Source organism: Procambarus clarkii, chromosome 10, assembly GCF_040958095.1.
Source record: "Procambarus clarkii isolate CNS0578487 chromosome 10, FALCON_Pclarkii_2.0, whole genome shotgun sequence".
Classification (NCBI taxonomy): Eukaryota; Metazoa; Arthropoda; class Malacostraca; order Decapoda; family Cambaridae; genus Procambarus; species Procambarus clarkii.
This window is the reverse complement of record NC_091159.1, coordinates 45,621,544-45,637,599: the sequence shown is the minus strand read 5'-3', so window position 1 is coordinate 45,637,599 and position 16,056 is coordinate 45,621,544. Positions and strand designations below refer to the sequence as shown.

The following is a 16,056-nucleotide window of genomic DNA, read 5'->3' as shown; positions in this document are numbered from 1 at the left end:
TTATATTATACAATACAGGTGAAACTCATTTAATGTCAGGGTTAGGTCGTAAAAATCATGGCTTTAATTGAAATAAAAGTATTTTTTTATTTACTTTATTTATTTATATATATACATACAAGAGTTCTAACATTCTTGCATATACCAGTATATATCTTATACAAATCACAATAAACTTTATATAAACAAGTTTATAAGTTAATTTATAACAATAAACAAGTTAATTTATTATTATTAATATTAAGCTTGGGATCCCCACACCTCATTTATGTCTGTGATTAGCTACCGAGATGCATTTGTTTCAGCAGCAGCTAAATTCACTTGATAATGTTGCATAGCCATATGGTTGCATTACATTTATATTATGCAATGCAGTATTACAATATTTTATGATACAGTATAGCATTTTGTGCTATTATTTTCAGTGAACAAAAAAAGGTTCTGTTTTAGTACAGTATAAATAGAGTTTGTTTAAAGTAGTACTTAAGTCAGCCCTCATATACTGTACAGTACTTCATCTTCTATAGACTTCCACACTGTTTATCCTGCGTTGGATAAAGAACCAAAGGATTCTATTCAGGCAGAAGATAGTGACAATTTGTTGCAATGGAAAAAATGTGAATACAGTATGGTAGGGTGAGCCCACATATTTGCTGGACAGTGATGAAAAATGTAATCACAGTCAATAAAATATTATGATGTACTGTCTTTTGTTAAAAAGAATTTGATTCAAGTAATTTTAATATTAAATTAGAGTACAGGGAATCGCAGAGGCCAGAAACCATGTCTTATAAGTCTGGAATCACCAGTCACTCAGAAATCATAGTACTCACAGTAATATAACAACAAAAGAATCAAGGTAACTACAGAAGGCCTATTGGCCCATACGAGGCAGCTCCTATACATATCCACCAAAACTCCTACATATATTCTAACCTACGCTTGGAACAATCAAGGGATCCTATTTCTATAATCTAGCTGGATACCTTGTCTGCATTTGTGTATCAGTCATAATGGTGGACAAATTGAATATAAACAGTCTGAGCAATAAATATATTACAGTAATTCAAAATAAAAATCATGACCATTCATGATTCACCAAGCATTCACACAGCTATGTATGAACTTGAACATCCTTTTAAGAATGAATTGATTGATCTTGTTTATTCGTGATCATATACAGTGTAGTATATATTTATATATATGCAGAACATTACATATTTACAGTATATATACAATACATACATTATATATTTAAATACACAATACATACATTATTATATATACAGCATATACACTATATACATTATATATTTATATATACAGTACAGTATATACAATATATTTTTATATACAGTATTTTTTACTTTCATTTACAATGCCATATAGTCATTTGCCTTAGATAGGCCTATATCAATATTATAAATTAATTTAATTTCTGCATAATTTAGATTGCCCAGCAACAAGTAAGTAATTTCTTCATGAAACCATTACAGTAATGTATTGAGTTTCCAGACAGAACTATAAATTTGTCCTAGAAATTAATAATTATTCCAGTGTGCAGTAAAAAAATATAGGCAATACCGGTAATAATTTGCAATAGACCTATTTCAAATAGATATATTATCAAACTTCTTATACAAATCAATGTGGAGACATTGTTTTATAAAATGACACTGTACCAGATGCCACCATTCATCTCCTGTACCATTCATGCAACACCTATGGGAATATTAAACAAAAAGTGGCATTGAGAAATCCTTGCACATTAAGTGTTCAGACACTGGCACCAGTCTCCGGACAGCAAGACATTTCCTATTTGAATGGGATATGCCAGTACAGTGGAACCTCAATTCAACGAACCTCAATTCGGCGAATCTCTGGTTGGAACACACATTTTCGATGATGAATTTCCTCAACCTAATTTGACGAACAAGAGTTTGCTTAAGTGTGTGGCTTTGCTTAAGAAATTGAGACAGAGTTCACAGATGGAGGCAACATAACAAGAAATAATTGAGGCCTTTGGAAAGCCTCTGAGCATATTTAAAATCCACTTCTTTGTTTCTCTCTTTTTTTTTTTTTTAAATATATACAAGAGTTGTTACACTCTTGTACTCTTCTATTTTATTTCCAGTTGTTGAGGTTTTTGTTCTATAAAATATGGGCCCTTTTTCCTTTGAAAAACCAAGTTTCTAGGCTAGGGAGTGGGAAACAATTGATTTAATCACATTTACAATTACAGACATGTTCTCTAGGTTCTTGTATATTTCAGGTTGAAATTAAAATGTCACTCAATGAAATCAGCCCATTGAGCATGGGGAAACATTAGGGTATAAATGGTAACACACTTAGTATGTCTCCAATCACATTTTTGATGATTTTTGTAGATGGACTTGACATAAAAAAACAGTTGAAGCCTTGGGAAAGCTATTGAGAATATTTAAAACCAAATTCTATGGTTTGTTTTCATATTGAGTTGGCAAGGTTATCGTTCACTCAGGCATGGCCCTGCTACCACTCAAAAACTTGGCTTGAGGCTGGGGACATGAGAAGTGAACTAGATGTAGTTAAATTTTGTTGCAGATGTGTTCATTTGTCAGTATTATATTATAGGTTGAAATGAAAGGTTTGGTAAGTGAAATTAGCTCATGCTGTGTGGGAAATGTATCCTGGAGGCATCTCCAGTTGCAACAAATTCCTCACTACAATGATTTGGTTTGGTTTGGACCAATTCCAATAACCTGCTTTAGATTACAATGAATTCACAACTGTAAGAAAAATGACAGGTTGGATAACAAGAACCTTTCAAACAAGAGATGCCATACCAATAATAATACTTTTCAAGATGCTAGTGCTCTCTTAAGAGTGGAATACTATTGCACAATAACAGCTCCTTTCAAAGCTGGAGAAATTGCTGACCTGGAGAATGTGCCGAGATCCTTCACTGCTAGAATCCACTCAATAAACCATATAAATTACTGGGACCAACTCAAAAGCCCAAATCTGTATTCTCTAGAATGAAGGTGGGAGAAATCCATAATTTACACACACAAGATATTAAGAAGGGCTGGTCCCAAATCTGCACACAGAATTAACATCACACGAGACCAGAAGGCATGTCAGGATGTGCAGAATACCCCCATAGAAAAGCAGAGGTGCAATAGGTATTCCAAGAGAGAACTCTATCAACATCAGAGGTCCAAAGACTGTGCAACACCCTCCCACTACACATAAGGGCCATAACTGGCTGACCCCAGTGTTCAAGAGAGAACTCTTGAAACACCTCCAAAGGATACCTGATCAACCAGGCTGTGATTTATGTCAGACTGCAAGCAGCCGCATCCAACAGCCTGGTTAACGAGTCCATCAATCAGGAGGCTTGGTCACAGATCGGGCTGCATGGACCTTGACCCCCGAATCACGGCAAGGTAACCACAGGAGTTTTCACAGTTCTCAACAAACTGGAAAAGGTGCAAAGACATGCTACTAAGTGGCTCCCAGAACTGAAGGGCAAGAGCTACGAGGAGAGGTTAGAGGCATTAAATATGCCAAAACTAGAAGACAGAAGAAAAGAGGTGATATGATCACTACATACAAAATAGTAACAGGAATTGATAAAATCGATAGGGAAGATTTCCCGAGACCTGGAACTTTAAGAACAAGAGGTCATAGATATAAACTAGCTAAACACAGATGCTGAAGAAATATAAGAAAATTCACTTTCGCAAACAGTGGTAGATGGTTGGAACAAGTTAGGGGAGAAGGTGGTGGAGGCCAAGACCGTCAGTAGTTTCAAAGCGTCATATGACAAAGAGTGCTGGGAAGACGGAACACCACGAGCGTAGCTCTCATCCTGTAACTACACTTAGGTAATTACTTAGGTAATTACAGGAGACAACGAGGCAGTGTGAGGGGTGAGGTCTCAGATTGGCGAGACGTTACAAGTGGAGTCCCGAAGGCGTCAGTCCTTGGACCTATACTGTTTCTGATGATGTTTCTGAAGTAAATGATCACCCAGAGGGTATAGACTCGTTTCTCTCAATGTTTGCTGATGATGCAAAAATTATGAGAAGGATTGAAACAGAGGATGATAGTAAGAGGCTACAAGATGACCTAGACAGACTGAGTGAATGGTCCAACAAATGGCTGTTGAAATTCAACCCAAGCAAATGCAAAGTAATGAAACTAGGCAGTGGAAACAGGAGGCCAGACACAGGATACAGAATAGGAGATGAAGTACTTAATGAAACGGACAGAGAGAAAGATCTAGGAGTTGATATCACACCAAACCTGTCTCCTGAAGCCCACATAAAAAGAATAACGTCTGCGGCATATGCGAGGCTGGCTAACATCAGAACAGCGTTCAGGAACCAGTGTAAGGAATCATTCAGAATCTTGTACACCACATATGTAAGACCAATCCTGGAGTATGCAGCCCCAGCATGGAGCCTGTACCTTGTCAAGCACAAGACGAAGCTGGAAAAAGTTCAAAGGTATGCCATTAGACTAGTCCCAGAACTAAGAGGCATGAGTTACAAGGAAAGGCTGCGGGAAATGCACCTTACGGCACTGGAAGACAGACGAGTAAGGGGAGACATGATCACAACCTACAAAATCCTCAGGATAATCGACCGGGTAAACAAGGATAAACTATTCAACACTGGTGGTACGCGAACAAGGGGGCACAAGTGGAAACTGAGTACCCACATGAGCCACAGGGACGTTAGAAGGAACTTTTTCAGTGTCAGAGTAGTTAACGGATGGAATGCATTAGGCAGTGATGTGGTGGAGGCTGACTCCATACACAGTTTCAAATGGAGATATGATAGAGCCCAGTAGGCTCAGGAATCTGTACACCAGCTGATTGGCAGTTGAGAGGCTGGACCGAAGAGCCAAAGCTCAACCCCCGCAAGCACAAATAGGTGAGTACAAGGTAAGATGGTTCCATATAGTTCATTGAACTGAGGTTGTATTATATAACCAAGTACTGTATATTATGCCCTACATAATCTATCCCTTTATTTCCATATTAGTGTACAAAACTCCTGTAATAACATACAGTACCTGGTTTCTTAATATATGTTTTGAGAGTCTGATGATTAGCACTTATAGGTGTACAGAGACAGGCACCAGGTATCACACTATTTGATAGTTACTATTGACAATAAAGGTACAATAACATTTCTTACCAATCAATGGTTCCAAAGAAATGAACCCTCTGAACATTGGGCTACCTGACCTGGGTTCTACTATCTAGACAACCACAAGCCCAGACAACTAGGAGCCAGATACAGTACAGTATATTATTCTAAGAGTTAATCTAAAAGCATGAAAATGAATAAAAGTATAACAAAGATCACAATATACATTCTTATACAGTACTTGCTAAATTTTCATGCAAACGGAATATGTCCCGCCATTTGGAAATTGTTATCAGGATGTCCAAACACTTTGATGTGTGACGATCTTTGAATGCTAACAGGTTTTGCTCATATCTCCATGGGTGTTGCAGTGTCATTTTATAGAACATCTACTTTTTCAATTCCTACCATTAGTTTGGCAATAAATCTAATGCAGAATAAGAATGTTTCAGTCCATTATGAATGTTTAACATTCTTCAAAGTTCAGAAACCAGCAACTTTACCTTATGGTCTAAATTTTTCATATTTATAACACACCAGTGTTTAACACGTGTCTGCAAGGATAGACACCACCTATGCAAGGATTAACACAATCACTCCACGCAATCCTCTAGTTTAATTTTCCACATCTTGTTCTTCCGAGCCAAGGCTTAAAGAAACAGTGCTGCACTATGCAATACAGTACTGTACAGTGTATTGCATAGTGCAATACACTGTATTGCACTATGGAATACAGTACAGTGTATTGTATTCCTTATTGCTTTCACCAACCCTGTTCCATTTCAATACAATATGTTACAAAAAATCTTTGAATAAAAAACTTACTAAGGCTGGCTTGAATTTAGAGAGTTCAGATTTACATATGAATAATGTATAAAACCCAAATCCTAGAGATACTTCTTAAGACATTGAAATTAACTGGCCTACACTGAACACTGTAATATGTTTATTTACACAGAAAAGCAAAAATAAGTCACCTTTATTGATAGTGTTTTTACTTCCATTGACTTAAATACACCATATGTGTACTGTATTGAGTTTACACCATATATGTACTGTATTGAGTTTACACCATATATGTACTGTATCGAGTTTACACTACTCTACTATCGCAAGGTATTCTGTAAATAACATATTAACACGAACCATGCATATAAGAGTAATTTTTGTTATTACCAGTGTTTATTACTAGAATAAATAAAAACTGCAGTTAAATTACTGAGCAACTGGCCATCTGACAATACATTCTTAAAACTGTGATTATTTGCAAACATTAACACAGCAGGATTACATTGCATCGCCTCAGAATTTGTGTGCTGTAGACTTCTAATTTTCAAGATTAATTGGGACCAAGCACCATACATTATATTCAGATACATAAATAATCTGAAATATTTATTTTTTGCAATTTATAGACAACACAATATACAGTACAGTACAGTATTGTATCTATACTGTATTGCTATATCACAACTGACAGAACTTTTTACAGTATTTGTACATAGCAGTACAACATTTTGACGCAATCACATGCAAAATAAAATTTTAAACATACACTGTACATTTTTTCAGTTTATCATTGCAAAATCTGATAAGCTGGAGCAGAGTATTGTGCATTGTTGTACAGTATATCATTTATATGCGTACTGTACCTTATATGAATACTATAATCAAAGAATGAATGCCATAAATGGATTGGATGTCATCCATATACTGTATGTACTATAATGTACATTCATTCTCGATATTGAAGTCCAATATAACATTTACAGATGAGTATATTGGTTATTTCTAGCAGAAGTGGGCTGATAGGGAATTGAATGAATAATGGACAAAATAAAGGCAAAAGTTCATTGGCTGAAGAGCACACAAAGTGCTGACAACATCAGTACTAAAGAGAAACACCAACCTAAGAGCAGAACTGATTTGTAGATAATATTTTGCCTGTGTGGGCTTTAATAAATCTATGTGATATGCTGAACTAGAGCTTATGAATAAAGGAGAAAGAGGTGGGATGGAGGTGGTAACAATGCAATAGTTTAGGGGACGAATGTGCAGCACCAATGCCCGAAGCACAGCAAGGTCACCAAGACAGGTTTACACCACACACTCTTTAATAATTCCGACAAGCATATACAGTAAGTGAAATATCCCAAAACTAAGATGCAAGAATTTGCGAATATAAATGGGGTTGCAGCTCTAACAGCAAATCAATTATGACTGACACGCAGTAACCAGCAACAGCAACCCGTGAAATTCAGAAATGCTAAATTTATTAAGAATACAAGAGAACTCTATAATCATCTACAGACTATAAACTCTACAGCCCTCCAATACCAGAACACATCAAACAGAATAGAGTTTTGCACTAGTGCAAAAAATTGCCAATTATGTTCCGCTAAAATCCTTGTATCTACTGGTGAATTCTTTTTTTTTGTTAGACAATTTACAAGCTTTACAAGAGCTTTTCTATGTAAAAATTTTCATCATGTTCAAGACCTGTTCACCATTTTCTGTATTATAATGATTAATGGCAAAAATTAAAACTTTACTTTCTCTAATTAGAAATGTAAAAATAAAAATAAAAAAATAAATCACTGAGAAAACAATGCAATTCAATGTTACATTGAGGTAACATTGCATCTTCTCAGAATTGTGTGCTGTAGACTTCTAATTTTCAAGATTAATTGGGACCAAGCACCATACATAACATTCAGATATATAGATAATCTGAAATATTAACTTTTTGCTATTTATGGACAACACAATATACTGTACAGTACACATGTAGGACAAAAACAAAGTTGTAGTCTACAACTAAAATGCACAAAATTCCTTGGCAAGTGTGCTGATATGTCATATTTATGATGATATTCTATACATTTAGAAGTACAGTAGTTTCAAAGTGTGCTTGGAAGATGGGACACCACGAGCATAGCTCTCATAACTCTCATCCTGTAACCACACTAAGGTAATTGTGTCTTGATAATTACTAAACTTGAATAAGTTTTAATATTATACAGGCGAAAATCAAAAATCCGGATTATATCATTCCAGATTTGATCCGGATTTGCAAGAAACCTGAATTTCCCGAAATTTGCTGTTTTTTGGCTATTCACTGCAATTTTTTTTTTTTTTTTCTATAGTTAGTGATACATGCTAATGTATAGACACAGACTATATAAATACAGTAATGATTTTGGTGGGTTATAAGTATTAATCATAATGGACATGTATTATGAATTAATACTGAAGGATTTGGCTGAAGGGATTGAAAATTTGCGCAGGCGGTGGATTGGATTGAAAGTTTAGGTGGGCAGGCGGGTAGAATTGAAGAATTAGGTGGGTGGGCAGGCAAGATGAATTATTTCTACCAGAAAACAAAAATTTCATAAACTTGTTTCCACTTTTTTGGGACCCCCCCCCCCCTCACACTACCCCTCTAATAATGTTAATGATTGGCTTTTTTGTGTTTTATTTGAGTCTCCCTATCACTTTGAGGGGAAAACAAATTCTCCCTCATTCTTACTCTCAGTTAATACTTTCACTGCATTAAAGGTTCCTTTGATAGGTTTCTTCTGATTTACCATGGTCTGTTTAGCTCCATTTAGGGTTACTTGAAGGGGGTAATTTTTCCCAATTCTTCTAGTCACAATTATCGTCTTTGGTTCCAAGACTTTCCAAAATCTTTCGCAATTTTTTCTACAAACTTTTATTCTTCAGTCTCATTGTACCTGGATGAGGTTCTGGGAGTTCTTCTACTCCCCAAGCCTCACCATGACTTGTAAGAGCTTGGTCCAACAGGCTGTTGCTTGGAGCAGCCAGAAGGCCAATATTTCCACTATAGTCTGGTTGGTATGGCACTTCTTGCAGATTTTTTTTTTTTCTCCCCAATTTTGTTCCGGAAATATTTCTTATACAGGGGTACCTCAGTTTAAGAGTTTAATCCGTTCCTGGAGACAGCTCGTATTCCGAAAACTCGTAAACCGAAGTTATAAATTTCCCCAGAAGAAATAATGGTAAATGAATTAATCTGTTCCTGACTACCCAAAAACCTCACTTCAAACTAAATTTTATACCTAATTCATCTAAATCTACACTACAAAAGTATGTTCAAGTTATTACTTACCCTTGCTGATGACTGTTGTTGGCGTATGGTGAGGAGGAAGGAGGAGGAGAGGTGTTACTGTTTGGAAGGGGAGTCCCCTTCCATTATAACATCAGGCAGTGAGGATTTCACTGGTGTGCACACACTGGCACATTTTACCTGCATACCACTAGGACTTACTTGTCTTACTAAGAATCTGTCTAAAGACATTTGTTTTTCCCAACATTTTAACACTTGTCTGTAGTAAGACATCACATTGTCATTTAAAAGGTCAATGCAACGGCCTGCTACAGCTTTATCTGGGTAGGTTCTTTCAACAAAACTTTGCAGTTCTTCCCATACTTCACACATTTTCTTAATGAAGAAGGGACATCCTCTGCTGCCTGTACTCAACTATTTTCTTAGGTTGAACCTTATCACTGGCTTTCTTGGGACCCATGGCGAGATATATAATAACAGCTTTTATGCTCAAATGGCCAAAAATCCAACAAAAAATTGTAAATCCTTGTGAAGAATTCAGGCGGGATAGTCACTGGGCACGAGGCACTGGTAAACTGAGGCACGATCGCTGTGCCACCACGCACTAGACGGCCTATACGCGTATCAACACCCTCGTCTTCCGAGGCAACGCTCATATTCCAATGTAAATTTTCTGAGCAAATCCTGCTCATATTCCGAAAAACTCGCATACAGGGATACCCGTATTCCGAGGTACAGTACCACTGTACTTGCTGGGAGGATACTAAACAACTTTGGACCTCTGATGTTCAGTTTAGTTTAGTTTTATTATGCACCCCATACCCATCTTGTGGGCGGTAGTGGAAAGGGTTAAGAGGCACATAATGGGCTCAGGGACTGTACCCCACAATTCATTTAGCCGAGTTACAAAATTCTGATGTTCATAAAGTCATTATCTTTTCTTTTCAAAAAGAATTATTAGGGAGATTATTCTCTCTACAGTGCTTTGTATCAGTTTTGTATTTGTCAGTTCCTTTCCGATTTCCTACTTTATTGTTGCATTCAACTTCACTTTTTAAATTTATTCTTTTTCCCTAGTCACTTGTGCATCAAGTTTGTTTTATTTCCTCCTTACACTTCTCATTACCCATTGTAATGAGAAGTGGCTTTAGGCATTGTACTATATGTACTGGCTCTATCTAGAAAGGCAACATTACGTTTGTAACTCATCTTGCATATATGTACAGTACTATTACCTGAATAAACATTTGATTTGCACACAGAAATCACAATAGCGTAATACATCAAATGAACAAATCCACAAGGGCAAGTCGATTAGCTCAGTCGATTAAGGCAACGTCTGGGATGCTCTCGGGCGCAGGTTCGAATCCTCGTCACGGCCCTTGTAGATTTGTTCATTTGATTTGATTTGAAGTGTACCATTACCATTATATATTTACCTACCCCTTTTCACAGCTTTATCCAACACTTGTTGTTCTTCAGATTTGCTAACTTCTTTCCTATGTTAATTCCCCAATTTGACTTTCCTGCTGTACCAGTTTTTACACTTGTCATCCAAGGTCAAACCTATGACTTCCTCCTCTCTTTAACTGCTATTCTCTCAGTAATGTCTGCTGCCAAGTTTGGAGTGTCATTGTCTGTAGTCATGTTCAATATTAATGCAACACATTCCTTGACTGTAAAATGTTTCTATGATTATATTTTTCAATCCTTTCATCTACAAAAATTTGTCCATGGTTTAGGGTCATCTTAGATTTGGGTCAGTGATCGACACTGGCCTTAGTAGAATTCCCATTAATTTTAAAACCAGTACATACCCAGTACAGTACATACATGAAAGATACTAGGCAAGTCTCAAATTTGCACAGTAGAATTTCAGTTTAGAATGAGTAGAATGACGACATACTGGAGCAAAAGATATAGAAGGAAATGTAAAATAGAACCAGTGAGGAGTAGAGGTCCCATAGGCACAATCAGAGAGCATTGTCAGAACATCAGAGGCCCACGACTGTTCAATACTTTTCCAGCAAGTATTTGAAATATTGCCAGAAGAAATGTGGACTTCAAGAAACAATTAGAAACATTCTTGCAAGAAATTCAACACTAACTGGGCTGTGGTGGATATAATTTTATAATAATTCATTATTGGGGGACAGGCAGCAATGCCTGTTCCCCACTAGTGTATATATATGCATGTTAGGCTTATATAGAGGTTCTAAAATCTTATACACAAGATTATACATCCCCATAACCAAGATCAGACCACAAGAAAGGAGGACAAACCAAAATAGACAACCAAAAAGGCAAATAAAGCATAGTGAATGGGACTGCGAAGCCCCAAGAGTCATGAACCTCTTGGTAATGAAGCAATTCTCCCGTTACTGTTAGGAGAATTCCCTACCACAGGACTGAGCATATTCTTCCTCGATCCACCAACCTTAACTCTTAGACAACGGTTATTGTCATCTGTTGATTCATGTGGCAATGCAGTTATTGTTATACAACGATTTAAACAATTATTGTCTGGCTTTTACATATATGATGCAAATAAGGATATAATAGCTCTCTGTGGATGTAATGGAGTTTACCTTGACTCATGAAAACATTCTGTTCATTTCATATGAATGAGGTTATCGTTATGTATGTTACTAGGTAAATATGGTCATCGTCATTGCATAAAACGCCTTCATAATTACGTACTGTACATATACCAATGAGGTTCATGTGGTTTCACAACTCCGTATGGTTGTAATGAGGTATACCTCATTATATGGTATACTCATTATATGGTATTATGGTATACCCATAATCAATTGAACCATTATCACATGATACATGCACTAGGAGTCTGCTGTCATCTGTGGGTGGCACATTTGGTTGCTTCTGCCTTTGTTTTAATCTATACTCTCACCCATATGGTGCCTATTAGGCCATGTGTCATCACCCAGAGCCCAACATCATTGTATATTATGTTTATATGCTTTCTCTACTATATATGGTTGTAATGAAATATACCAGGTAAGCCAATCATCAATTGAAACATTATCATGTGATTTATGAAGTTATTCAACACACATACTCTTATGAATAAAGAGAAACAAGAGATAAACAATCAGTGAAACATCCGAGAACACTGAAGTCGTGTCTCACATAGAGGCCTGACAGCTAAGTGGACAGTGCTTCGGCTTCGTAGTCCTGAAGTTTGGGGTTCGATCCCTGGTGGAGGCGGAAACAAATGGACAGTTTCTTTCCCCCTAATGGCCCTGTTCACCTAGCAGTAAATAGGTACCTGGAAGTTAAGACAGCTGCTATGGACTGCTTCCTGGGGGTGTGTAATAAAAAGGAGGCCTGGTTGAGGACCGGGCTGTGGGGACGTTAAGCCCACAAAATCATCTCAAGATAACCTCAAGATATACCTCAATGTCAGCAAAGTCGAGCATTGTGTATTGACAGATGCCAGACCACACAAAAAATACATATTCACTTACTGTATTTTCATGCTTTTCTTACATATTGCATACAAATTATAAATTCTATAAAAAAAATTATTTTTGTAATTTTTTACGCATAAGCAGGATTGACAATTTTTCTATAGCTGCTGTCCAAGGGTTAAACCAGCAGTCATATTTGCCCGGTGTTTGATGCTTGGTTGGCTACTGGGCAAATGCCATTTATTGTCTGGTTGTGGCTGTTACCTTCACACCACTAGTGCTGGTGAGGGGTGATGCTCTTTTTACTCCTCACTGGGTTTCTGTTGCTTTGTGGAAGTTAACTCATCACCATCTTTCTCTTTTCTGGGGGCTACTTTCTGTGGCTCTCCTCCACCTCCAGAGAATGTCTTTTATATTTTCAATAGTGAGACACTAAAACACCATTTATAGCGAGTCCTTAGCGGTTCCTCAAGACCCTCCCTTCCCCATTCAAGGGCTTCAATTTTCCATTTTCATGGCTATATGAATGAGAGTTCAAGATTGGTGGATAGAGAAAGGTCTTCAGTCCCCTGGTGGTGCGCAGATGGAACTAATGAGAGAACTGCTTCATACCTAGGTGGTTTGTGATTCTCTGGGCTTCACCATTCCTTTTTATATGCTTTGTTTAACTTGCTATTTGTTTTCATTTGCCCAGCTCATTGGTGACTTTTCTTGGTTAGGGTGATCTAAGCTTCCTTGTAAATCCTTGATGCTCCACAGCCTCTTTAAAGGAAGGGGGGTGGGGGGCAGGGTTTGCCCTTTGGCCTCTGGTCCTCGGAAAGGTTATACCCGACTCGCAAGGGCCTGGAATGGATTGAAGTGGGTGGAGCTCGCAAGGTAGCAAGCATCAAAGAGCCACCATTGGAGCCCTCCTTGAAAACTGCCTCTACAAACATAGTAAATAGTATCTGTACTGTAGGCTATAGCTAAAGTATAAACCTTAAGATTTATTTTGTCATTATAGTATTCTTTTTATTAAGTGAAACTTTCCTAGTGTAATAAATACGGTGTATATGCTGTATTGTATACACACACACGATGTATACAATTTTCCTCCCAACAAGTTTATGAATATTCCTGTGTTAGCACGCTACTGAGCAAGGTAGTGAAGGGCTGCTAACCCCTAGGGGGAGTGTGTACTGTACCCAAGGTTAGTACATACTGTATGTTACTCGTCGTTGTGTTATTTGTTTTCAGCTACAGTATTAACAGTACAATACAGTATCTAATTCATACTACATTTGTATCCCACTTAGCTGTCAAGACGAGCCCTTTTGTTGGAGCAGCAGCTAGACCTATGGAGGCACTTGGATAGCTGCTGGTCGACGACTTTTGTGCCGACACTTTAACGCTCTTCACTCATTAATCCGCTCTCCGGGTACTTTCAATTTCTACTCCACTCGTTCACTTACTAACATTAAGTGAATTATTCTAACTTATCCTACCATGATTAAGACATGTCACATTGAATTCTGTTCTTTATCCACTGACACTGTAGCACTAGTTCAAGGAGCCTCTTTCTAGCAGTAGTTGAATGTTTCAAGAAAATCCTTTCTCACGAACCATAGGCCTACAAATTATTATTATTATTGTTTGGTGTTCTAGGCAGTCAGGGAATGACTCTATAAGCAACACTTCAAGAGATCAGGGGTGCGTCGAGCGTCATCGATTTTATGAAGTTCTCGTCACCGTCGTAATCGTCTACACCAGCAGTGGCTATCTTAGGCTAGCAGGCCTATAGTTAAATTGAGAAAGTTGTCAATGGGATGATAGCCTAAACTCTTAAGTCACATTAGACACGAGGCCTCAAGACAAGCCGCCTTATCGCCACAGTTTTCCGGACCATTTGGATGAGGAAGGTGAGCTAAGGTTACCTTTGCTGTAGTAAACACTAGGATATATTTGGTTATTACATCTGTTTTAGTTTCAGTGAGTTGGCTAGAGGCGAATTGTCCCGAAACTACTAACAAGGCTTCTGTATGCCTTTAGGATATACTTCAAAAAGAAAAATGTGCATGTACGATGTATTAGCCACTGAACTATTATATACACTGTGTTTCATTCACCGTACTTCTATATTAATTACGTAATGAACCACTTTACGAACTTCAGAATGATAAAACTGGAGACGCGTAGCGTATTTATCATGCGGGAATGACCGACACTTTATTATATCTCCCACAAACACACGAACCAAAATATAATGAGACACACACATTCCACCAGCCGTCAATAGCGAACTACACGACGGCTCACAAATGATAAACTTATTACATTTGGGTAAATCTTGCCACTCGTACAGAATCTCACACCGTGAGCGACGCCATCACAATACGCCCTCCCAAAATCATTAAAACACGAATTTATCACACTAGTGTGGCCAAGTGTGCGGTGGGGGGTGACACTATGGCACACTAGAGGCTAGAGACAGCGGCGGGTACCCAGGGACAAGGGTGAAAGAAGGCCAATATTGGACTCTCTTCGGTACTCACAGAGTCAGCCATTTTCCTCTCCTGTGCGTTCTAAAGTGACGGAATGTATATTGGTAAGCTTATACAAATTTACTAAAGCATTGTATTGTATTTTAAAGACGTATAAATATAAATTTAAACGGAATATTATCCTACAAATTAAAAATATGACATCATTTAACAAACTGTTGTGTCAATTTAGAATGCATCTGTTGTCAACAGAATAAAGTAAATTTCCCTCGAAACCAATATTAAAATTACACCAAAATGCACCTAAAAACGTCAGTATAAAATACGATTGATGTAAATAATACAAATAGGTACGTGAAGGGCCTTAAGCAGCCCCCAAGACGCTGCCTGGAGCTGTCAGCCAAGACGGACGGACGCAAGAGGCTCCTTGCTGACCAAAAAAATAATAACAAAAAAGGAAGTTAGTTTTCTCCGCTAAATTCAATATAGGCGGAGGACGCAGCATGTTCTGCCCGAAGCGGTACTTCGTGAACAACCTGCCGGACTACACCGGAGGAGACGTCACTACAGATAAGGGCGAGATCAAGAGGAAGACCTTAGAGGCCGTGCAGACCATCACTCAGAAGTGGGCCAAGGATGGCAAGGTATACCTTCCCCAGTCTTAATAATATATAATATATATAAATATATATATATATATATATATATATATATATATATATATATATATATATATATATATATATATATATATATATATATATTATATATATATATATATATATATATATATATATATATATATATATATATATATTTATATTATATATATATAATTTATATATATATATATATATATATATATATATATATATATATATATATATATATATATATATATATATATATATATATAT

The 16,056-nt window shown here is 37.1% G+C and overlaps 2 protein-coding genes across 4 annotated transcripts in view; one reads left to right on the top strand and one right to left on the bottom strand.

The window, feature by feature from the left end:
• Positions 1 to 15,228, bottom strand: part of LOC123774610 (serine/arginine repetitive matrix protein 2) — a 62,958-nt gene extending 47,730 nt beyond the window's left edge. The window contains exon 1 of one of the 2 annotated variants that reach the window (XM_045769071.2): positions 15,191 to 15,228. In XM_045769071.2, the coding sequence (XP_045625027.1) occupies positions 15,191 to 15,202 (12 nt within the window). In that variant the 5' untranslated portion in view covers positions 15,203 to 15,228. The remainder of the gene's footprint in view (positions 1 to 15,190) is intronic. The other variant, XM_069321976.1, reaches the window with a different exon arrangement.
• LOC123774666 (lanC-like protein 3) overlaps positions 15,207 to 16,056 on the top strand; it is a 30,721-nt gene continuing 29,871 nt past the window's right edge. The window contains exons 1-2 of one of the 2 annotated variants that reach the window (XM_069321977.1): positions 15,207 to 15,243; positions 15,490 to 15,783. In XM_069321977.1, the coding sequence (XP_069178078.1) occupies positions 15,643 to 15,783 (141 nt within the window). In that variant the 5' untranslated portion in view covers positions 15,207 to 15,243; positions 15,490 to 15,642. Of the gene's footprint in view, positions 15,244 to 15,374; positions 15,784 to 16,056 lie in introns of those variants that run through there. The other variant, XM_069321978.1, reaches the window with a different exon arrangement.